Source organism: Pelobates fuscus, chromosome 4 (genome assembly GCF_036172605.1).
Source record: "Pelobates fuscus isolate aPelFus1 chromosome 4, aPelFus1.pri, whole genome shotgun sequence".
Lineage (NCBI taxonomy): Eukaryota > Metazoa > Chordata > Amphibia > Anura > Pelobatidae > Pelobates > Pelobates fuscus.
In genome coordinates this window covers 201,521,190-201,545,964 of record NC_086320.1, presented here as the reverse complement: position 1 = coordinate 201,545,964, position 24,775 = coordinate 201,521,190, and the positions used below count along the sequence as shown (strand labels likewise).

Here is a 24,775-nt window from a genome sequence, read left to right as displayed (position 1 = left end):
ATGATAGTGGCAGTTGTGGTAGACTTGGAAGTGGAAAACAGACGTGTGTGACCTTTGCCGTCATAATAATAACCGTGGTACAAATAATAAAAATAACACAAATATTGAATTGAGTTGAATTGGGGTAGCATAAAACTTAGATTGTGCTGATAAGCTCACTGCTTACAAGCAAGAGCTTGGTTAAGGAGTGAAAGTAATATTAAAGTAATATTCAGCGGTGAAATGTTAGCTAGCCCCTGTGATATGCATGCTGACTAAGCTTGATAGCTGACTATGCTGCACATTGTTTTTGCTGCCTCTTTTTAAAATAGCGTAAACAAGCGAGATAAACCTGTCTAGCTTAATCTGGTCATGTGGGTGTATGGTAGAGCAAGAGGAAGCTTCGCTAAACATGCGTTTTTAAACACGTTATAGAATCGCTGTGATGCTATGGTGCATTATCTATGACATAGAGACAGGGAGAGGAGAAAACATGTATCCCTGCATCGTTAGTCATAGTACATCTGTTATCTGTTTTAAGGTAAGGTCTCTGTCAGCGGGGTGCATCCAGTCTGTATGATTTGCAGTGTTTGTAGTTGTAGTGTTGCTTTACGGGGTGCCTGTGGGTGATAAGGGGTAGGGAAATTATGTAGTGGGGGTGTCGGTTTTAGGTGCGCCATGCTGTAGGCATTGTGTGGTGTGCGATATGACAGGGGCCCCGAACCCTAAGGGGGTTGAGGTGGGGGTGAGAGGGGGATATAGCAGCGCGTCCGACTTAAGGCTTTGAGTGGTGTGAGCTGCGTAAATGCTCTGTGGAGCTTAATGGTCCAGCCGACTCTTAGGTGTGGGTGAGAGGTGTCTGTTTCGTGGGGTGTGCGTCAAATACGTTACGAGTATACGAGTAAATTAACATTTCAAACAGTTCAAACGGTAACACAACTATTGTTAAAGAGGTTGGTGCTCTGTGGCACTGCGGGTTGTTGTAGTCATGTCTCTGTTTGGGTCAGCGAGTCGCTTCTTGGCACAAAAGGGGTCAGATGATTAGGGTCCCATGGTCGGGCAGCTGATGGTGTTTCTTCTCCATCCATAGCGGGTAGTCCCAGAGCCTGTAGGAGTTGTGGTGCGTCCGCAATGGACATGAGCTTATAGGCAGCTCCTTGGTGAGTCACAGTCAGAGTCCTTGGGGGTCCCCATCTATAGTTAAGGCCAGCGTCCCGCAAGCGGCCGGTGATCGGTCTGAGCGATTTGCGCCACTGCAGTGTGGACCTTGTAAGGTCTTGATAGAACGTGAGATGTGCATTCTCAAACAGGTATGGCGTTTTGTCGCGCACTGCGGCCATGATGCTTCGTTTATCTTGTAGAGAGGAACACCGGACTATTACATCACGGGATACATTAGGGGGTGCATTCGGGTGCTGTGGCAGCCTATATGCCCTGTCCATGGTCAGTTTCCTGGCTGTGTGTTGGGGTAGAATAGGGGCCAGCAGTCGCCTCAGGTAGTGTGGCAACTCTTCCAATGGGACCCCGTCGGGTATGCCCCTCACCTAGATGTGATGCCTCCTGCTTCTATCCTCCATGTCCGAAAAGCGTGCAGTTAAGTTTTGTTGTGAGGATCCAACGTTCCGGAGAGCGTCTTGCAGGTGAGACATGTTGCCGCGCAAATCCAAGATGTCCTCTTCAGAGGCGCGGACCCTGTCTGTTACCGCCTTAACCTCTTCCTTGAGTACAGCTGTGTCAGCAGCTAGCATTTGGTTAATGTCCAGCAGGAATTTTTGAATGTCTTGTTTGGTGGCCAGTTCTTGCCCCGCTAGTGGTGCTGATATAGCAGGAGTCCTGTCTGGGACCGTGAGCTGTGCTTGTGGGTCTGCCCGTACCTCTAGATTAGTTGAAGTGGAGGCCTTTGGGCCTTCCGCGTGCGCCATCTTGGGCTGTGATGTACACTGCAGCAGGGTTCCGATATCCCTTGTCTCCGTCACTGTGCCAGCGGGTGTCCTTTGGGAGCGGCGCCCCATGTTGAGTGTATCGCCCTGCTCGTTAGGTTGGTTGTGTTCCGCTGTGCTGCGGAGGTTTGTTGCTGGGGATCCCCTTAGGAGCGCTTCAATCTCGGACAGATTAGGCTGGTAGTAGGCCGGAGGTTTGTGTTTCACTTTCCTCGGCTTAGTAGCGTATATAAATGGCATCCGTCCGGGCTGGGAAGTCTCCTGGGTTATTAGCAGTGTGTCTCTCTCTTTGATGGTTGGCAATTGTCACAATCATGTGTTTTAACCATTAGTTTCATGAAAAATTACGTAGCAACAAAAAATAAACAAATAGTATTTGGTCAGGCAACGTGGTTGGATACGGTGGGTATTCCGAAGACCCACGTGTGAATGTGTATTGAACGGGGATCAGTCAGATGTGTTATAGTGTTGTGGCTCCCAATTCCTGATTCCTTCTAGTCAGGAATTGGGAGCCACATGCCCCCTATTGAGTGGATAGCTCCAGTGACCCTGCGGATTTCCATCTGGTTAGCTCCTTTGTATGTTCTATTTCCTATTCCCCCTTTCCGATCCTCCTTCTATGATATAACAGGTAAGAGCGGGGAGTAAAGGTGGGGTGGAGGCAGTCCTCAGCACCTTTGCACCAGCTACCCGAGTCCTCTATGTAAGTCAGGTTCTATTCCTGATTGTCGCTCTCCCAGTCTCCCATATCTTCTCCCTGTCACCTATATGTCAGCATGCTCTGAAAATCTGGGCAGTAGACCTCTAGTAACCAGTGTGTCCAGATGTCAGGTATGTTTGTGGGCAACCCTGTGCTGTAAACATCAGGTCTTCCAGTCCACGCAGTTCTTCCATTTTCTCAAACTAGGTCGTTAGTGGTGGGGGTGTGTCAGTCTTTCAATACAAAGGTAATATATGTTTTGCTGTGTTCAGTATCCTTACAGTTAAGGATTTTTTTTATATTTGGCTGTCAGTGTGGTGGTGCAGTGCAGGAGGTATGCTGTAGGTTTAATGGGGGGGAATGTCAGAGAACTTTTGTAACACCCTAATGATCATGCGCCAGTAGGGGATAACCTTTGGGCATTCCCACCATATATGCTGAAATGAGCCCACGCCGGTGTGGCATCACCAGCACCTGTCACTTAGGTCTGGGTTCATCTTCTGCAATATCTGCTGTGTTCTATACCACAAGGATAAAACCTTGTATGCCGTCTCTTGGGTCTTGCTCGCCAAAGCACAGTAGTGGGAAGGTGGCATATTTTGCCCCATTGTTGTTCCGTAAAAGTGTCACCCATCATCGCTTCCAATTTGCCCATGTATGGGGGAGGTGGGAGGTTTCTGCTGTGTAGGAACAGAGTGTATAAGTGGGAAATTGCGTGTATGAGTGGGGTCCTCATTATGAAGGGACTCCTGCAGCACGGCTGGTCACTTGACGTGGTCGTCGGTCCCTCTGGGTTAAGGCCGGTGGCCCTAGCGTATCAGGTAGGTAGAAATCCAAGGGGTCGGGCCACCCGATGTTCAGACAGGGGATGGATATAAGAGTCCATAAGTGAATAAAATCCACATGGGTCCCCCTTGTGTAGTCACTGACAGTCCAGACAGGAAAAGCCAGCGGTACCTTGTTCCCGCCGCCTGCAGAGCCCGGGTCAGGGGTCTGAGCAGCCTCCTGTATTGTAGCATAGCTGGGGAGAGGTCACGGTATAGTTGGAGTTTTGAGTACCTGTAGCACAGCACGTCTGTCTCTCTCGTGGCAGTGATGTTGGACTCTTTTTCAGCGAACACATCCAGGCAGAATATAACATTCCTGGGGGTCCCTTTGGGCGCAGAGCATGGTGGGCCCGTAGGTGAGGTAAGAACCCTATTCAGTAGGCCATTAAAACCCTCCTTCAGGATGGCCTAGAGGTGTGGGGGGGTTAGACTCAGTCTCGGGTAAACAGCAGAGTCTTAAGTTGTTCCGCCTCCCCCTGTTATCTAAATCCGCCACATGTAACGCCATACTTTGCAGGATGTCATCATGCCATGTCAAGGTGTCCCACGTGGCCACCACGTGGCCCATGCGGTATTCGAGGCCTTGGATGTGGTCCCTGAGGGCCTGAATATCCAGCCAGATAGAGGCCTGCAGGGTGCTGTTGGCGGCCCGCGCGTGGGCAGAGCTTGCAGGAGAATTCCCAAGTCCCGGTCATCCTAAGACTTGATAATATAATAAGGTCCTCCCCCAGCTCTGCAAGCCCTTCCAGTACCCACAGCGCTCCTCACATAGTGACATCACTCCGTTCCTTACACATTGAAGCAAGCACATCTAGGTCAGGGGGAGTGCCAGTAATTGGGAAAGCAGTGCAAGGCTTTCCCAAACAGAGATGGTGCCAAGAGGCATCTTTACGCCCACAAAGGTGGGCTCATGGCACCACTGAAAAGGTTCAAGTTAAGGTGAGCTCCATTGGAACAGATGAAATAAAAAGTGTATTATAGTGGCTATATTACATGTAATCTTAAACAATTCTGAGACTTTCTTTTAAGCAAACTTGGGGTCATTCTACATTTTGCAAAATGTTGTGCAGAAGAGTAAATATAATACACACGTATAGGACACAGCAAGCAGTACAGAAAACAATTAAAACAAAGTGCATGCATTGAGAAGCTGAACTGCATAGGAATTCCACACAGTTTTTATAAACAGTAACATCCAGAAACTGATTTTAAGAGCATCCAGAAACTGATTTTAAGAGCACGAAAAAAATACAATCAGCCCTTATTAGTCTGCCCTTATTTTATTTATTTTTTTTAGAGCAGATAAAACCAGGATAATCTCACTAGTAGGTTTAAGTAAAACTGTGGCTGCCAATGTGCATTTTGTCCTCCAGTAAAGCCATTTACTGTTTTACTGTAAATTCACACTTACCCCAAACTCTGGGCCACAGCTGTCTGGGATCTTGTCATGGATGTTTTTATAGTAGCCCAAGCACAGCGTGGTGCATCGTACAAGAGCCCCAATATACAAGGACAAGATCGGAATCAGAAGAGGTTCTCGGCATTCCAAGTGACTGTGTAGCAGAATGGCAACAAACACCACCTGAGAATAAAAAGAAGAAACTTGAATATTCATTAGCCAAACAACTCTGTGGAAGAGGAAAAAAATATATATACATATTATACATTTATATATATATATATATATATATATATATATATATATATATTTCAAATTTCAGGCCAAAACATATGCGGGAGGGGGGGGATTTTCCAACTGAGCAATAGAGGTATTTTACTTTTTTTTTATTTTTTTTATTTAAATTGTGTTTCCAATTCACTTAAATCAATGTTTAATGAATAAACCTAATTATGGTTTACCAAGGTCCGTGTGGGGGAAAGCAGGTTGGTAACTAGATTTTTGTCATTAGACTTGATTTAAATTATGATCCAAAAGACAGAGATTTTGTTGATGAAACAAGAAAAATGTTGCCTGAGGAGAAAACACATGTCAAAGGTTGAAGAGATGGGATGATAACATATTATGGATGAAAATTGAATACAGCTGAGTTATAGAAGTAACAGGTAGTATCTGTGTGGTGTGTGCAAACTTGAAACGTGGGGGCAGGAAAGGGGACAGATAAGCTCAATTTCGAACACATGTAGGGTCTTTAGCCAAAGAAATTTTTTGTTTTCAAATTGCTGAAGTTAAACACTGTAAAGGGACAATAAGTATTGGAAGGAACAACGGTTGTCATGAGGCCCTCAGTGGCCCTTTAAAAGAAACAAGAACAAAATATAATACACGAACAGAGGTACATAAGTAAAGATGGAGGAAAAGTAAAAATAATCTGTTCATAAGTAAAGATGGTTGAAAAGTAAATAAGCAAACAGGGGAATTGTATAGAAAAGGTTATTGTGATTAATGTAAGCCTTCTTATTATATGTTGTAATGATGTTGTTCATTATTCTGCATATTCTACAAAATATTGCTCTTTTGCACCAGTCTCAGTGATGGAGACTTCTCACATGCATGGCTTTTTATCATATCCAACAGAAAAAGTCTCACAAATACAGTGTGCATGTCCCGTGCATCATAATTATATTAATCAATAATGATACTATTCAATGCAGCATCAGAATAATGTACTTTACAGGTGAAAAGAGAATGATAGAATAACATAAGTGATTGTAATGTATAGATTGACAGTTTGTCATTTAAGGATTAAGGCAGAAAGAATCGATTTTTCACCACCAATCAATTCAGAGTGTAACCAAGACGCTATAACCTGCGATGTGAATATTAAGTACAAGCACATCATTTAAACAATATGTTTGTTTCTTGCAATTATTTCTTCAACTTAGATTATGCAGAGATAATTGACTTAGTGTTACATAATATTTCCTACACTGTGAAATAGATCCTTACATAACACGCTGAACTATTTTAAAACAGTTTAGTACCATTAGGCACACTTCAAACACCATGAGATCTCTTGCTACAATTAAAGTGCTGCAGTTTTTAAACACCAAGAGTTTTCTAACTCTTCAAATGTCATCAGTTAAAAAATTTAGCCCAAATAACTCTATCCTATATGCATCCTTGGGAAACAATGGAGCATTGCAGTGTCTTAAAAAATAATTGTAATAGGATTAAATTATATGGAATGATGGATTTTTGGCATTTGCTCTTTTCATCTATCTCCAATGCTTTAACCCTAATAATGGGATTGGCTGTTACACATCAATTCTCTATTAAATTGCATCTGTGGTACTGGATTGGCATGGGTACTCCAGATATGTGCACCAATTACCTGTGCAACAAAATTACATTGCTTTTGCTGGTTTTAACATGAAACAAGAAGTAGGGCAGAATAAAGGTAACTGAAAGAGCAGGCCAGCTGGAAGTTTGAAATACAAGAAAGAGGGCATTTTGAATTAGAATGACAGGTTAGAGTTTCTCTATGCTTTACATGCTATTATACAAGGAAGCTTCTGGACCTGTTATAGAATTTCCTGCTGTCACTATTCAAAACTCAACAAGTCTAATTGCACATTCTACACCAGCATTATTTTGCCAGATATGCCAAATGAGGTTTGGGCCTGGCTGCCCTATCTATCCTTTATCGATTTGTAGTAAAATGAAAACCCCTTTAACAAACATCAAATACGCAAGTGAGGGTGTTTTATGGCAACGTTTTATGTATTGTTTCATATATAATTGATTAAAATTAATAATTTTATGGCAGGACAGGAGGCTTCATATTTGCTTTACCTTCTTTACTGAAACCTCCAGCAGCAAAAAAACAGTTAACATAACTTTTCAAAACAACCAATCAGAACAAAGCAACAGTAGTATAAAACCCCTAAGCAGGCTCTTCCACTTCCTCTTTCTTTGCTGCTGCCTCCAGGTGAGCACGCACCAACTCAGAGTTGTCTCTGCTCTGGGTTGTTTTTTATCCTGCATGCTGCTTGCTTATTTGAACAGTCTGTTTACTCAGTCTATTTATTAGGTTTGTTTAGGCAGCTTAATTGCTGGATTTGTTTAGGCAGGTTTCTTGCTGAATTTATTTTAACAGTTTGTTTGCTGTGTTTTTCTAGGCAGTCTATTGTTGGGTTTATCTAGGCAGTCTATTGCTGTGTTTATCTAGGCAGTCTATTGCTGGGTTTATCTAGGCAGTCTATTGCTGTGTTTATCTAGGCAGTCTATTGCTGTGTTTATCTAGGCAGTCTATTGCTGTGTTTATCTAGGCAGTCTATTGCTGGGTTTATCTAGGCAGTCTATTGCTGGGTTTATCTAGGCAGTCTATTGCTGGGTTTATCTAGGCAGTCTATTGCTGTGTTTATCTAGGCAGTCTATTGCTGGGTTTATCTAGGCAGTCTATTGCTGGGTTTATCTAGGCAGTCTATTGCTGTGTTTATCTAGGCAGTCTATTGCTGTGTTTAGATAGGCAGTCTATTTCTGGGTTTAGATAGGCAGTCTATTTCTGGGTTTAGCTAGGCAGTTTATTCTGTGTTATTTCCTATACCACTTCATGCTATGTAGCTGCTGTATCTCTTCTTAACATCTGTTGCTGTATTTAGGCTATTTTTCTGATATATTCTGGATACTGCTCATTGATTTCTTGTTCTTCTGGGTTACTTTATGCAGTTTTTCTCACTCTGCTTTATGGATAATGGGTGTCCCTGCTTTGATGCTTTGGCTCTGCCTGTAATCTGCTTCCCCTCCACGGGTTCCCCTGCTGGGCTCTGTTGCCCATACCCTTTCTCCCTTATTCCCCACCTGCTCCCCCTGGCCGCTTGCTGAGCAGCTTTCTCAACCGTGGCAGTGCTGCGCAATCACCACGCGGTAGGCCGCGCTCGTTTTTTGCGGCCGTGGCAGCCATTTTGTTGGAGCCGCAGCGGCCATTTTTTGGAGCCGCATGGGCTCCGTGCGTTGCGAACAGCCCGGTCTCATCCACCGAGCTGCCCTGCTGCCTGCTGGCCATGTGGCCAGCCTCCTCTCTCCCTACTTACTGTGCCTGTCTCACATGCTGCATATGTAACATATCCTGGATAGCATGTTCTCTATCTTGGCAGTAGACTTGTCGTGTTTTTTTACTAATTACATGTGAATCTCAGATTTAAAGGGGCATGTTACTGCTCAAATAAAAATCATTGTTTAAAAAATCATTGTTTAACATGACTATGCCACATGTGATATATGCTAATCAAGTCTTTCTCTTAAGGTTCAGTCATTTCTCATAAAAATTAAATGGCCTGTTTTTCAGCACCTAGCTCCCCTGCCTAGGATTTGCTGCCCTGCCTGCAAGGGACTTAAATTTTTCCACTATACATACACTTCAAAAGTGTATCCTAATATAATACCTGAGTGGTCTGTAGATGTGAGTCAGCTTCTAGCTGTATGGACCCTTCTATCCCTCAGAGAGGCTAACCGGCTCCACATACAGCCCTGTTATTACTGGGGTTGACCCCCCCCTGTCCATATTTCTGGGGGTCTACCCGCTACTGGACCATAATAATAGGCTTGTGAAACCATTGTGGGCTGGATGACCCCCTCCCTCTGGCAACATGGCTACCAATGAGTACCCTGCTGGCTCTACGGTGTCCTGTAGGATTAATGCTGAGGGTGACCCCCTCCTGCTTCCTACACTAATGCTCCGGCAATGTCCTGTTATTATCATACCGAGGGGGAACCCCTCCTACAGTCTGCACTGCTGGACCTGCAGCATCCGGGTATACCCGTAAAAGAGGGTACCCCTCCCACTGATTGAGCTACTGTTCTTACGGTGCCCTGCTATACGCAGATACTGAGGGTGACCCCCTCCTGTGGACTATTCTGCTGGACCTACAGGGTCCCGTTATAACCATAATGAGGGTGACCCCCTCTCGCTGACTGCACTACTGGGTGTACAGACTTCTATGATACCACACTGAGGGTGACCCCCTCTTAACTACAGCTCTGCTGGATCTGCAATGCCCGGTTATGGTTATATGAGGGTGACCCCCTCCTGCCGTCTGCACTGCTGGACCGGCAATGTCTGGTTACTTTATTATACGGCTAACCACTACGGAACTACTGTACCTACAGTGTCCGATTATGTTCAGACTGAGGGTGACCCCCTCCCCTGCTGGCCTATACCGCATGGTATTCTTGTGCTTGTTGGGTGACCCCCTCTTGCACGCTGGGTGACCCCCAGCTAGCCGCACCAGGTATCACTCCGACAGTGTTACCTCTATGGCAGTTATGCAATCACGACTGAAGGACAAATCTCCCGTACCCAGAAGGTCACTTGGCTTGTTCTCATGCCGCCCCGCTGACCTCACTGCCAGAAAACATCGGTACCCTACAGGGGACACTCCACCGGCCATCCTAGACGCTACACCAAGCACCCCTGGTACGCGTTGGCTAACGGATGGATTCATCAAGAGGATCAGTCTTCATGACGGAGTCCGGAAAGGACCCTGCAAACACATGATACAGGGTTTGCACTCTCTGGGACTAACCACTGGATGTCGACAACGAGATGTTTCCTTAGGACAAACGGCGCGTTACAGTTTGGAAAGCGAAAAATACTAAATTCCCTTTGGGAATGGACCGATATGACAAAACGGCCCTTGTGCGAGCTGGACATCAAACTGAGGGATTTGGCATCCAAGTGCTGGGTCTGCTCTCTGCAGTTACCCTCATGTACAAATTGAGCCGACACGTCTCTATTCATAGGGTTCCCCTTAACTAGCCCCAGAGGTCTCTCGGACCGTGACCGGACTCAGGATCAAGGTTGCGGAACCTTGGACCGTTCCATGAGCAATACGCATGACCAAAAGAGGAGTCTTTTCCGACTCATTCCGAAGTTGCCATGCTGGGCGAAGGGTGCGGCGGAGTGGACTCCCGCCCCATCCCCACACTACATGCTCCCAATGCATATGTCGCCTGTGGACACTTTGAGACAGAGGGCACTCATCCCCTCAGAGAGCTGCTCGGCGTGGATGATTGGTTCTCTCCCTCAACTGGACATGAGAGAAACCCACATGGATTTTGCCATCAACATGGACATATTGAATCTGACTCACTCCCAGTCAACCCAGTTTCTGGTCTTTCATAAAATATTCGGTCCAGGCGGTGCTCCGCCTCCCGAGGACCAAGATGTCCGTCTTCAAGGAAAATGCCAGGCATATGCTCCGCAACCCGCGGGTCACACTTAGGGGCCCAACCCGGTCGATTGACCAGTTGTTATTCGCCATCGAGGCCATACCTCCAGGATCCGGTACTATCAGCCGCTCCAACATGACGCTTTCTCGGGTCTTCGGCCTGGTACGACCGAATCATGTGACCTTCGGACGAAGATCATCTAAAACTTAATTGATGACTCCGACATAGGGGGACCTGGCCTACCTAGGAGTTTCGGACCCCAACCAACTTCGGCCTGGACTCTGGAGTCAGAAGGAGGGACCTCTTCACGCCAACTGCATGGAACTACCTGCAGGTTTGTTCAACATTTACAGCTTTCCCAGGGGAAGTAGTACTGCTCGCTACCTTCCGGCGTGCACTTATCACTGATTGCCCACTTTGAACTGCAGTAGGATCGCTATCTATAGCGTCTGGACAAGTATTCGTCATTTGTGACAATGTCTGCGGGACGAGACACTCATGTGGTGGACGGCTTCACCCGACCATGGAGAGACCCCAATGATTGGTTGCCTGACCCTCCGGGGTCTCGAGTATTGGAATGATTAAATTCGGTGCGAACTGCCATACGGAGCGGTTCTCCAGCTGGCTGCCGGACCCTCAGCAAGGCGAGGGAGGCGTTTTCCAAGCTTGGTCTCCTTCGGGGCGTACGCATCCCGTTTACCTCCAGGATACTTCGGGCTTTGCTTCAGACCGAATTCCTGGGAGTGTCGTTTCGCCTGGCCACACCACTTCGGAGGAGTCCTCCGTGCTTTCCCCTTTTGCTGGAGTTTGCCATGGGAAGGCAATCTACGACTCCCTGTCTCTTCATGTCCTGTGTGGGATCCACAGGGGTAGCCTGCCATGACTGGTGTCTGGAGAGATGTTTGGGTCCCTATGGCTGTCCCCATTGTCTGGCTGAGTTGCCCTCTTAGGGTAGGATCGTATGGGGCCATTCACGTCCTATGTCAGCTAGAGGACGACTCATGTGCGTTTTCTCAAGATTCTGGCATTGGTAAGGATCTCTTGGTCTGCAGTCTACCAAGAGGAGTATACCTTAAAGGAGCCCTATCTCTCGCTATTCCTCAAGTCTGGTGGTATCGTGTGTTCTGTATTTCCTTGAGGAATGACCTGATGACAAGGACTTGCCTTGCGCCAGTTTTTCCGCTTACGGTTTTTCCCAGTACATCTTGTATTTCATGGCGTTCTGACGTCATGGTATCGACGTAGTGTCTTCTTTCTTCTTGCCGTTCAGTACATCGGTTTCTGCTCCACACATTCAATTTCTATTCGTCCTCTGTGTTGTACCCCTATTCTCCGGATAGGCCACGGCTCTGTTGACAGGTTGTACACGACCATGTAGATCCAGGATCTGGTTCTTTCATCCGTCTACTCATGGACAGCTGTTGATTTCTGTGTACGGCCATTTTGAACTGTTTCTGCATCTTCGCTCGCCCGTTGGATTTGGTGGATCCTCTCATTGGCTGACCTTGAGAGTTCCTCTGGGACACATTTGGTTCGGGGTGCTGTCACCTCAACAACTTTGGAAGCCGTTGGGTCCCTTCTGCATTTTCTCTACACCGCTGCTTGGTTTAGGGAATGGGTTTTTCCCATTCTCCTTTTATTTCAGTCCTCTATCTCATATTACTTCTGGTTCTACTATTTGGGCGTTAAAATTGCAAATATGAAGACTCCTGTCCTGCCATAAAATTAGGGATTATTCTAGCCTCGGTGAGGGAATAATCTAAATTTTATTAAACACAGGAGGCGAATATTTCCCCCCCTTTTTTACGTTCCCTCCCTGGATTTGGGTCTGATAATTAATTGGGGATATTGTTATGTTTTGTGAATGCATTGTTTTACATAATAAAGGTTATTTCTATTATTCGGTGATTGTCTGTGTGCATTTTTATTCATCATGTTTGTGTTGTAATTATGTTTTGTCAATGCCTTTTAGTTTAGGTACATACTAGATACTAGGTCTTCATAAGATCTGTAGACTTTGTTTATTCATCAGGTATTATGATGTGCAAGTGATATTGTATGGATATGACATCTTGCCTTGACAGTTTACTTTCACGATGTTTTACTTTTTCTTGCAGTGTAATCTGTTTTCTCTCTGGGCTTGACGATTGTTTCTCTGGATGTGTCTGCTACAAGGTGGATTCGTTGGTTTCCTTGCTCTCCTGCTCGACCTCATCAAAGAAAGAGGAAGTAGAAGAGCCTGCTTAGGGGTTTTATACTACTGTTGCTTTGTTCTGATTGGTTGTTTTGAAAAGTTCTGTTAACTGTTTCTTTGCTGCTGGAGGTTTCAGTAAAGAAGGTAAAGCAAATATTCGCCTCCTGTCTTTAATAAAATTTAGATTATTCCCTCACCGAGGCTAAAATAATCCCTAATTAATATTAATACCTTATTTACGCTCTCATAAAATGTCTTTATATGGTACGCAAATGAGTTTAACAAAGAATCACATTTTTGCCTCATTATTCCATTTTATACATGGATTCCTTGGAGTATGTGTCTGCTGTATACAACAGCTTAGAAACATAACTCAGGATGTTTTGTTGTTAATGCAGCTCGTCAGCATGAGGTTGGTTACTGACTTGCTATTCGGGCTTGGCGTTACTTGTGGAGCATACAACAAAAAAGTTATGGTGGGGACAAAAGTAATTAAAAACCTCTTCCATCTGAAGTCAGTGGATAGACAATACATTGTTAAACACATATCTGTGTTGACTTTTAATAAACTCAATGCTAAATGACCTCGCTCCCAGATAAAACTGGTGATAGCAATGCAGGCCTCCCAACCATCCTTATTTTGGCAGGAGAGTCCCTATTTCAGGGTCCTGTCTCACTGTCCTGACTTCCCTGGTGTAATGATTTTGGGTACACCAGGGAATTGTATGCAAAAAGCATAGCATGAGTGCTCTCTCCCTATGCACAGAACTCAGCATTATCTGCCTTTGTTGGGCTGGCCTGCTTCATTGGCAGGCATCTTGGTGTTTATTTGCACCAGGCTGCCCCTCCTTTGTGCTGGTCCACCCCCTTTGGGTGGTGCCAGTGATGCAGCTAACGTCACTGATCCGTCCCCCTTTTATTCCACTCATTTGTTTTCTACTTTATCTGAGATCGATGTTGAGGAGTATGCTGGTGAGCTGGATCCAAACACTGCACAAGACTGTATGTAAGTATAGCATTTCATATAGATTACTATGCATACCTACTGTATGTCCTTTTAGAGTCTATGGGATGTATTCACAGAATTGGCAAGGAAATATATATATATATATATATATATATATATATATATATATATTTGTTAATAAATTATTTGTGATTTATTAATTTATCCTTACCTGTGCTATGACGTCAGAGATGGAAGCACACCCAACCAGGAAGCTATATTTGTGCTTGAGTAAAATGCCAGCATGTGTCCATGCCTATAGGAAAGTGAAATAAAATAAAAAGTATATTAAAATTAAACTTTGATATACTCGTGTGACATGCAAGTGAGATTACTGCTTGATAGGACTAACATTAATTTGAAAATCCTTTAAGAATATGTTTACATCTTTCTGTGTATCTCTGTACATATAATCAACCGTTTGAGTAATCACATGACTGCTGACCACATAACACACTCAATAATCTAGTACCAGCCCAACCCCCTAACCCATAAATGACACACACTTACTGTGGCGAAACCAACTTCGCCACTGTGAACTGGAGAAGCCTGGTTGCCCGCCTGCTGCCTTTGGACTATGGACCAGACTTTATGGGAATGTGATACCCCAGATAGATATACCATGGAGCCTATTCATATAATGAAAGACTATGGGAAAGACTTTAGCTCCATGGCAATTGTACTGTGTGAATAGGATCTGCGCGCTATTCGGTAGTTTTGTGCGCTCAGATCCCAGCTATCTGGGGATATGTGAAATGTCTGTGTGTTATGGTTAAAAAGTAACTTTCTGTATTTTAAAGTGTTTTATGTCTTTCTGTAACCATGTGGTTAATGGAGTCTGTCTCTGTGCTGGAGATAATTAGATTACTTCTCCAGCACAGAGAAGGCTCTGTAAAAAACAGTCTGAGCTGGAAAGCTAGGGGTTTTAAAAGATACTTTACTAACTTTTGAACCCCTGGTCTGATCCATGCCATTTTTTTAATATGTTGTTCCCCTGAATGGATTGATTGTGGATATGTATTTTTATGTGAATGTGATGTATGGTTTTAGAGTTAGGAAAGTTGTGTAAAAGTATATTTTAAACTGTATGCATAATGGGATTATGTGTCACACTAAGGGGAGGGGATGTGTGGGAGGTAACATCTATGTCATTGGTTCTTTTATGCCTCCCCCTGGGTGTGGCCTGTATGTGTGAGTTGGAAATAAAAGCCAGGCTGGATGAGCCAGTCCTCAGTTCCTGTTTAACCCTCAAAATGAAGTGTCGTCTCGTTCTTGGGGGGAATTGGATTGTAAGCTGACTGCCAGGAGTGTAAGCGGATTGTATGCTTTTCTTGTTCAGCTGTTCCAGTTCGGAGTGTTATCTTGTATCCAGTTTGGGAGTTTGGTGTTCTGCAGTAGCTGTGCCTGTCTCTCAAAAAGGGGATTATCGCCTAAACGGATTTTATTCCCTTTTATGCTGAAACGGTCCGTTACAATTGGTGGCAAGCGGCGGGATCGTTCCTACAGCCAGAAGGACAGCTACAGGAAACACTATTTCCGTGGATTACAAATTGAGGGCAACGCTAGTACCCGTACAGCGACCCTATCTACAAAAGAATCAACTTCAGCAGAGCAAGCATGGCATATGACTACACTCAGGAGGAGTTTGACAGAGAGGTCAATGAGGTGCTGTCTGGCTATGGACCCAACCCCCCGGAGAGAGCCGTGCAGCTCGCCAGGAAACTAGTAGGAGAGTACCTGCAATCCCTAGTAGATTTGGCCAAAAAGGAATCCCAGGGAGCTGAAGGTGTCGTCCTTCCTCCCAGCGGCAGAGTAAGTCCCAGGGAGCGGAAGGCGCAGCCCTTCCTCCCCAGCGGCAGTGTGTACCCCAGGGAGCTGATGGTGTCGTCCGTCCTCCCCAGCGGCAGTGTGTGTCCCAGGGAGCAGAAGGTATCGTCCTTCTTCCCCAGCGGCAGTGTGTACCCCAGGGAGCTGAAGGTGCAGCCCTTCCTCCCCAGTGGCAGTGTGTACCCCAGGGAGCTGATGGTGTCGCCCGTCCTCCCCAGCGGCAGTGTGTACCCCAGGGAGCTGATGGTGCCGTCCTTCCTCCCCAGCGGCAGTGTGTACCCCAGGGAGCAGAAGGTACAGTCCTTCCTCCCCAGTGGCAGTGTGTACCCCAGGGAGCTGATGGTGTCGTCCGTCCTCCCCAGCGGCAGTGTGTGTCCCAGGGAGCAGAAGGTGCAGTCCTTCCTCCCCAGCGGCAGTGTGTACCGCAGGGAGCTGATGGTGTCGTCCGTCCTCCCCAGCGGCAGTGTGTGTCCCAGGGAGCAGAAGGTGCAGTCCTTCCTCACCAGCGGCAGTGTGTACCCCAGGGAGCAGAAGGTGTAGTCCTTCCTCCCTAGCGGCAGTGTGTACCCCAGGGAGCAGAAGGTGTAGTCCTTCCTCCGCAGCGGCAGTGTGTACCCCAGGGAGCAGAAGGTGTAGTCATTCCTCCCCAGTGGCAGTGTGTACCCCAGGGAGCTGATGGTGTCGTCTGTCCTCCCCAGCGAAAGTGTGTGTCCCAGGGAGCAGAAGGTGCAGTCCTTCCTCCCCAGCGGCAGTGTGTAACCCAGGGAGCTGATGATGTCGTCCGTCCTCCCCAGCGGCAGTGTGTGTCCCAGGGAGCAGAAGGTGCAGTCCTTCCTCCCCAGCGGCAGTGTGTAACCCAGGGAGCAGAAGGTGCCGTCCTTCCTCCCAAGCGGCAGTGTGTACCCCAGGGAGCTGATGGTGCCGTTCTTCCTCCCCAGCGGCAGTGTGTACCCCAGGGAGCTGATGGTGTCGTCCATCCTCCCCAGCAGCAGTGTGTCCTGCAGGGAGCAGAGACAGTCAGTCTCGCACCCCAGCAGCAGGACAAGAGAATGAAAGGGGAGACAGCTGGTCTCCCTTTCCACCAGCAGAGAGAGTGGCAGGGAGAGGAGCCTGCTAACCCCTCTCCCCAGCGGCAGTTCACCGTCCAAAGAGAGGAGCTTGTTACACCCTCTCTCCAACTGCAGCCTAACCCACCAAGGGGAGATGTTAAGCCCCACAACTGTGCAGATGGGACCGTAGTCTCTGCACTTACAGCACAAGGGGTAGGGACGGTCGGTCCTGTCCCCCAGCCACAGAGCGGTGTATCCAAAGGGGAGACAGTCGGTCTCTCCCTCCGGCAGCCGAGCTATGCACCTAAAGGGGAGACAGTCAGTCTCCAGCAACCAGGCTCCAACCAGACTACTCCCGTGGTAGTGCGGGCACCAGGACAGAGTACCGCTGGTCTCTGCCCCCTCAGCAACCCACCAAGGCAGCCTACCAGTCCCCCACACAGCCGTGGTAAGGCACCTGGACATGGACCAGATTCTCCCTTACCCAGGTGTAGTAACCGTTTATTGTGGGTGGGCTGTACTGCCGTTTCTGTTTTGTGGGTGGGCTGCTGGACTAACCAGGGCACTGACCGGCAGGAGGTCAGATACCCTGTTAGTCTAATTGGTAAAGGGGAGAATTGTGGCGAAACCAACTTCGCCACTGTGAACTGGAGAAGCCTGGTTGCCCGCCTGCTGCCTTTGGACTATGGACCAGACTTTATGGGAATGTGAAACCCCAGATAGATATACCATGGAGCCTATTCATATAATGAAAGACTATGGGAAAGACTTTAGCTCCATGGCAATTGTACTGTGTGAATAGGATCTGCGCGCTATTCGGTAGTTTTGTGCGCTCAGATCCCAGCTATCTGGGGATATGTGAAATGTCTGTGTGTTATGGTTAAAAAGTAACTTTCTGTATTTTAAAGTGTTTTATGTCTTTCTGTAACCATGTGGTTAATGGAGCCTGTCTCTGTGCTGGAGATAATTAGATTACTTCTCCAGCACAGAGAAGGCTCTGTAAAAAACAGTCTGAGCTGGAAAGCTAGGGGTTTTAAAAGATACTTTACTAACTTTTGAACCCCTGGTCTGATCCATGCCATTTTTTAATATGTTGTTCCCCTGAATGGATTGATTGTGGATATGTATTTTTATGTGAATGTGATGGTTTTAGAGTTAGGAAAGTTGTGTAAAAGTATATTTTAAACTGTATGCATAATGGGATTATGTGTCACACTAAGGGGAGGGGATGTGTGGGAGGTAACATCTATGTCATTGGTTCTTTTATGCCTCCCCCTGGGTGTGGCCTGTATGTGTGAGTTGGAAATAAAAGCCAGGCTGGATGAGCCAGTCCTCAGTTCCTGTTTAACCCTCAAAATGAAGTGTCGTCTCGTTCTTGGGGGGAATTGGATTGTAAGCTGACTGCCAGGAGTGTAAGCGGATTGTATGCTTTTCTTGTTCAGCTGTTCCAGTTCGGAGTGTTATCTTGTATCCAGTTTGGGAGTTTGGTGTTCTGCAGTAGCTGTGCCTGTCTCTCAAAAAGGGGATTATCGCCTAAACGGATTTTATTCCCTTTTATGCTGAAACGGTCCGTTACACTTACTTTTACCATTGTGGATAGTTTTATTGATTAACTATTGAACAGCAAATAAGGGAAATTACCAACAGACAGGTAACTTAATATATGCCAAGAACCTGATCAGTGATTTGCAGACTGTGACTCCTCAATTTTTACTCCTGGTTTAGTATATTTTATACAGAGAGCACTATTGTTGCATTATTATATTTTCACATATACCCTGCTTCTAAGACATCTGCTGATCAACACCTCCCATTGCTATTCCAGAAGTGGGGGATAAAATCCACTGCAAGCGCAATATACTAGAGCTGGTTTTAGCTCTATTCCATGTGAGTAGGCATTTTGGATTTCCTTTTACACAGCTTGATTTTACTCTGAACGTATTACACTATTGGAGCTGTGCTTCTCTTTTTTTTTTTTATATGTTCCTGGATTCGAACATCTGGATGGTACACTAACCTTAGGATATAAGCATACTCTATCAGGCCTATACGTACTATTGTTAATAAGACTTTATCTTGGACTTTTATTTTTATTATTGTACACACGGTGTATTACACCACAGGACTTTGTATATATTTTGCTCCACTCTTACTGTTTTATTCACCCTTACTTTATCCCTTACCCCTTGGCGCACCCTATTGTCTTGTATCTTTAACATTTCTGTGGGGTTTTAGGAGAGAATTAACTCTCCCTCCCTTCCCAACCAGCCTAGCTCAATAACTGTTAGCAGCACTTATTAACGCCCCTCCGAATTGTCCAGGGGTAATCATGTGTTAAATAAATAGATGACTGGGTAGTGTATCTGGTTTTCTTTTTATTTCATACCCAATGTATTTTATGTAAAATTAAAATGCTTAACCTCTGTATACTTGAAACTAAGTCATTACACAACTGAACATACACTTTGTGAATTTTTTGGACCTCTAAAAATCCTCTTTATAAAAGTACACACTGGGAGGAGGCGGAGCTAAGCACCTGAAGTGAACGGTCGCATGGCCACAGAGCTCCAGGACAAACAACTAAAAAGCGACATTTTCAGCACCAAAACCCGCATAAAAACACACCCAGGGACCACCCAGAGAACTAGGAGAGTCAGATGGGGTGGAAAACCAAGAAAGCAAAGCCCGACAGGCCCCGCCAGTGAATGGACATTGAGGAACTGTGGTGGCAGGCACACGAGGCAGGAGGCGCCAAGTTGGAGTCCTTGCATGGTGGATGCTCGAACTTCATGGAGGGGTCATCGGACGAAGATGGGGGAGACTCCATGCTGACCCCCTCACAGCCAAGGGGACCACCACACACAAAGGCCCCCACCCCAGTGACCATGGAAGCAATCAGAGATCTAATGGTGGCTCACCATAAGAAGATCTCAGCCGACGTGGCCCTAATCAGGGATGACATCAAAGGCATTACAGACAGGCTGAGAAAGGTGGAGGCCTCCTCTGACAGCCACACCAACCAGATCACGGATCTGCAGGCAGCGATCAAAGATCTGCAACAAAAAACCCTGCAGCAAGAAACCCTAATGGCCGCCGAAGAAGACCGGTACCGCCGAAATAATCTCAAGCTAAGAGGTGTCACGGACTCCATACCGGAGGCTGAACTACTGCATCTTAGCAGGTGACTCCTCACGGAACTACTGACACCAAGGGCGGCAAAAGCGATCACCCTGGAGGACCTGTTTCGGATAACACGACCGGCAAAAGCCACTCAAACTGTCACAGGGGACGTAATACAAAAATTCCAATCAGCCAGAGAAAAGAAGATGGTCCTAGAGGCTACAAAGGGACAGTTTTCCAACCCCTTTGAGGGGATGACCCTCTCCTTTTATACGGAGCTGGAACACTGGCGTGGCGGATATCCATGAGCACATTTACAGCCCTCCTGCGTCTCCATCAAATACAATACCGCTGGGGCCCGAACCGCACCCTCACCATCAGCAAAGGAGAAACCAAACACGCTGTCCACAACCCCCAATAGGCCGCAGAGATAATAAGGCTACTGAACATCCCTATTGACCCGAAGAATCAGGCAACGCACCTCGCAGGCCACACACACCAGCTGGGAAGGCACACCGTGGATTCCTCCGGAGTTTGTGACAAGGAAGCCGCCTACAGACCAATCCGCCACAGCCACCACATGAACAGGGCTGCGGACTTACCACTCACCCAACGCCAACACAGCCGTTGATAGAAATCAGCTGTACGCCGAGAGGAGCGGAGCTGGGGTTTTACCGGGTCGGGACTATGGTATCGGCTGCTGCCATGGCCGTGGACACTGAGCCCAATTTCTGCCTACACGAACATGCGGCTGGCTCCCCAGGGGGGGTAATATAATTTTTTAGCAACCTCTCTCCTGACGTTGATACCAAGGTTATACCATATTTTACCTTCATCACCACTATAATCTAGGAACCGCTAATCTAGTTCGAGCTCCAGCCTAGCATAGTATGCTGCACATTTTGTTAATATTAATATTAATATCTTTTGCCTCACTGCATAGCTCTACATGTACTCTATAGCGCCAGCATAACAATAGCCAAGCTCATTCACCCACACCCATTGAACCGACTACCGGACAGGGGTACACGCCACTCAGGGGAACCTAAGGGGACACTAACACACACACGGCAGACCACACATACTCAGAGCACACGTTGAACTTGGGGTTTGAAGGTAATCTCATGATTTTTGTTTAACCCATTGCCTGCTAATTTAACACGCTTAAGCTTGTACCAAAAGTTAAAGCCAGAGTGCACGTTGAGTTTATTGTTTGAATGTACTCTTATGATTTTGTGTAACTCAAAGCCAGCTAATTTAACATGATTAAGCTCGTACTTAAAATTAAAGCCAGAGCACTCGTTGAATTTATCGATAGAATATACTCTCATGATTTTGTGCAACTCAAAGCCAGATAACTTAGCATACTTTTTTTTTAAATTTTATTTTTGCATGCACAAGACTTATACATGGTTTAACATATGCATAGTTTGAGAGGGTAACAGGTTTTAACGGAGGTTCAATAGTGCATTTGATGAGTTTTGGCACAATTTTTGTTAAGTATAACACGTGTAAAATCCTAGGTAGGAGTTGGGTTCGTGTATGGGTTTAGTTTTGCAACTCGTCTGCGGGTGCGGTACCTAGGTCATGGGTCGGTGTCGGAGGCATGACCCTATAGGTGTTAGGAAGTAGTTGCGTGCAGGTGCGGTGTGGTGCTAGGGCCCATGTGGGTGTATTGGGTATCGTTTTGTTGGGCAGATTGTCTAGTGAGTAGTGCATGTGTCCATTTCTACGTTCTGTAGTGGTCTGGTGGTCTAGTTTCGTTGAAGACTACTCGTGAGTGGTGGTAGCCCTAACCTAGGGGCTGTCTGGGGGTAGGTTTTGGCTTAGGCTGCGGCTTGTGGTCTGGTAAAGCAGCAGCTAAGTCCTCAGGTGTGCAGTAAGCAGGTGGTAACATAAACATCAGAATTATATTGCATGGAAGGTGGGGAGAATACAGGTTGTATTAAACAAGGCATATGGGTATTGCCTTTGAGCGGGCAGGGGAAAGAGACCTCTCTTCCCCTGTCCGTCAGGTGGCTTTCGTGTCCATTCTCTGCCCTCTCGGCACAAACGTTTCCAAGGCATCCGGATTCCAGACGTGGGGAGTGTCCAGAGTGGGCAAGTTTTGTAGGCCCAGTTTTGCAAGAAGTGTAGGGGCCTCAGCCCCTGTGGAGAGTTTATGGGTGGTCACTTGGTGGGTGATGAGTAAGGAGCGAGGGTTCCCCCATCTGTATGGTATCCCTGCTGTGCGCAGGTGGCAGGTGAGTTCCGCAAGCGACTTTCTCCACTGGAGTGTGGCCTTGGATAGGTCCTGGTAGAAAGTCAGTTGGACCTTCTCGAAATCAAGCGGGGTCTTACCCCTGATTGCTCTCATGATGTGCCCCTTGTCTTGAGGTAGGACGCAGCGGATGATGACATCTCCGGCTAGCATTGTGGCGGCTCTTGGAGGCGTGGGTAGGCGGTAGATCCCTGCAAAGTTGAGTTTTTTTGTTACTGCAGGAGGGAGTAATGATTGTGTGAGTCGCCTCACGTAGTGCGGTAGATCTTTGCTCACCGAGGCCGGGATGCCTCTGATTTTTATATGGTTGCGCCTGTTTTTATCCTCCTGCGCCGCCAATTGTATTGACAAGAGTTGCTGGTCGTGTTGTAGTTGATGGAGCGAGTCTTGTATCGTAGAGATTTCTCCTTGTATTGTTTTTACTTGGTTTTCAGTGGTAGTCACTTTTTCTGTGATCTGTTGCATGCTTGATTTGAGCGCTGGTAAGTCTGCTGCCAGCAGGCACTGTATGTCCTGTAGCATAGTCTGCATCTGCTCCAGGTCTTGCTTGGTGGCTGGGTCTGCTGTTCCCTGTGGGGGTATAGTTTTGGTGGTTGTGGTCTGCGTGGGCTGTGGAGTTCTCTGTGTGTTTCCCTGAGTGGCCTGTGCTGGAGGGGTTTCTGTCTGTGGGGGGTCTGGGCCTTGGTCGGCCGCCATTTTGGCTGGGGTTTGTTTCTGTAGCAGTGCCCCTATATCAGGCTATGCTGTGGCAGTACGTTGGTGTGGTCTTTGTGATCTGCGCCCCATAACCTCGTGGATTTGGTCGGGGTACTGTGGATGTTCGGCACTTTTGTCTCCCAGGCTCTCTCCGCCCCACAAGTACTCCAGGCCGCGGTAGTTTGGCGTGTAGTAGGCCCGGATTTTCGTTTTGGGCTTTGCCTGCCTCGGATTGTACCGAAATGGCATCGGGCGATGCAGGATGGTCTCCCCCGGGTAATACATGTATTTATTTGCGTGGATGGCTTGTATTTTCGATGATGTTAGACGGATTCAGATTGTTTTGCATGGAGCTGCCAGAAATGGCGTCCGGCTCGTTCTGCCGCTAAGCCCCGCCCAACTTAGCATACTTAAGCTTGTACTCAAAGTTAAAGCCAGAGCACACGTGGAATTAATTGCCTGAATTTTATATCATGATTTTACCTAACTCAAATGCTGGCTAATTTAGCATGCTTAAGATTGTACTCAAGGTTAAAGCCAGAGCACACGTTGAATTTATTGTTTGAATGTACTCTCATGATTTTATGTAACTCAAAGCCAGCTAATTTAGCAAGCTTAAGCTCGTACTTAAAGCCAGAGCACACGTTTAATTAATAGTCTAAATTTAATATCACTATTTTGCCTAACTCAAATACCAGCTAATTTAGCCTGCATAAGCGTGTACTCCACGTTAAAGTTACGCTACCATAACGAACAGTTTTGTCTTTCATAATAATATTTTAAAATGTGCCGTCTCCTCTGAGCCACATGTGACCTTCTGTGCTATTCATACACTTACTAATGCTGTTGTGGCATCGTACGATGTTCTGTTATTCCTTGCACGCTCAAAATAAAGAATTTATAAAAAAAAAAAAAAGTACACATTGGGAGGTCTAATCACTCAGCAGTGTGTTGTAGTGATATGAAAAAAAAAATCACCAACTCACTTGAAAAGCTAAATTATCATGAAATTTTCAAGTTGGCTGTTTAGCAATTAAACCACATGCACTTTGAAGTCAAGCACTATTTGTGTATATACGCGAGATTAAAAAAAAATATTCTTATCAAGATTTCCTTATGAACAAGCTTAATCATAAATGTAATCTAATTCTGCTCATATTTTCTGGTACTTTTCTGTTAATCAACCATAGAGTGCCAAATAGTCCCTGCCTTTAAAAGGAACACTATAGTCACCAAAACAACTTTAGCTTAATGAAGCAGTTTTGGTGTATAGATCATGCCCCTGCAGCCTCACTGCTCAATTCTCTGCCATTTAGGAGTTAAATCCCTTTGTTTATGAACCCTAGTCACACCTCCCAGCATGTGGCTTGCACAGCCTTCCTAAACACTTCCTGTAAAGAGTCATTTAAAGTTTATCCTTTCTTTATTGCAAGTTCTGATTAATTTATATGTTCTTATCCTCTGCTATGTTAATAGCTTGCTAGACCATGCAAGGGCCTCCTGTATGTGATTAAAGTTCAATTTACAGAGCAGGAGATACAATTGTTTAACCCCTTAAGGACACATGACATGTGTGACATGTCATGATTCCCTTTTATTCCAGAAGTTTGGTCCTTAAGGGGTTAAGGTAAATTACATTTGATTGAAAGTGAAACCAGTTTTTTTCATGTAGGCTGTGTCAATCATAGCCAGGGGAGGTGTTGCAAGGGCTGCATAGACAGAAACAAAGTGATTTAAAGGGACACTCCAGGCACCCAGACCACTTCTGCCCCTTGGAGTGGTCTGGGTGCCAACTCCAACTACCCTTAACCCTGCAGCTGTAAATGTTGCAGTTTTCATAAACTGCAATAATTACATTGCAGGGTTAACTCCTCCTCTAGTGGCTGTCTACTAGACAGCCACTAGAGGGCACTTCCTGGTTTCTAGCACAGGTTTGGACCTCCAGCGTTGTGAGGACCTCCAGCGTCGCTCAATTCCCCATAGGAAAGCAATGCTTTCAATGCTTTCCTATGGAGAGGTCTAATGCGCGCACGATTGGTCGGAGC

General features: G+C 46.2%; 1 protein-coding gene across 1 annotated transcript in view; it reads right to left on the bottom strand.

Annotated features, from left to right (window-relative positions):
* ANKH (ANKH inorganic pyrophosphate transport regulator) overlaps positions 1–24,775 on the bottom strand; it is a 154,309-nt gene that overhangs the window by 45,209 nt on the left and 84,325 nt on the right. The window contains exons 4-5 of the mRNA XM_063451849.1: positions 13,951–14,034; positions 4,858–5,028 (exon numbers count right to left, since the gene is read on the bottom strand). Coding sequence (XP_063307919.1) covers positions 4,858–5,028; positions 13,951–14,034 — 255 coding nt within the window. The remainder of the gene's footprint in view (positions 1–4,857; positions 5,029–13,950; positions 14,035–24,775) is intronic.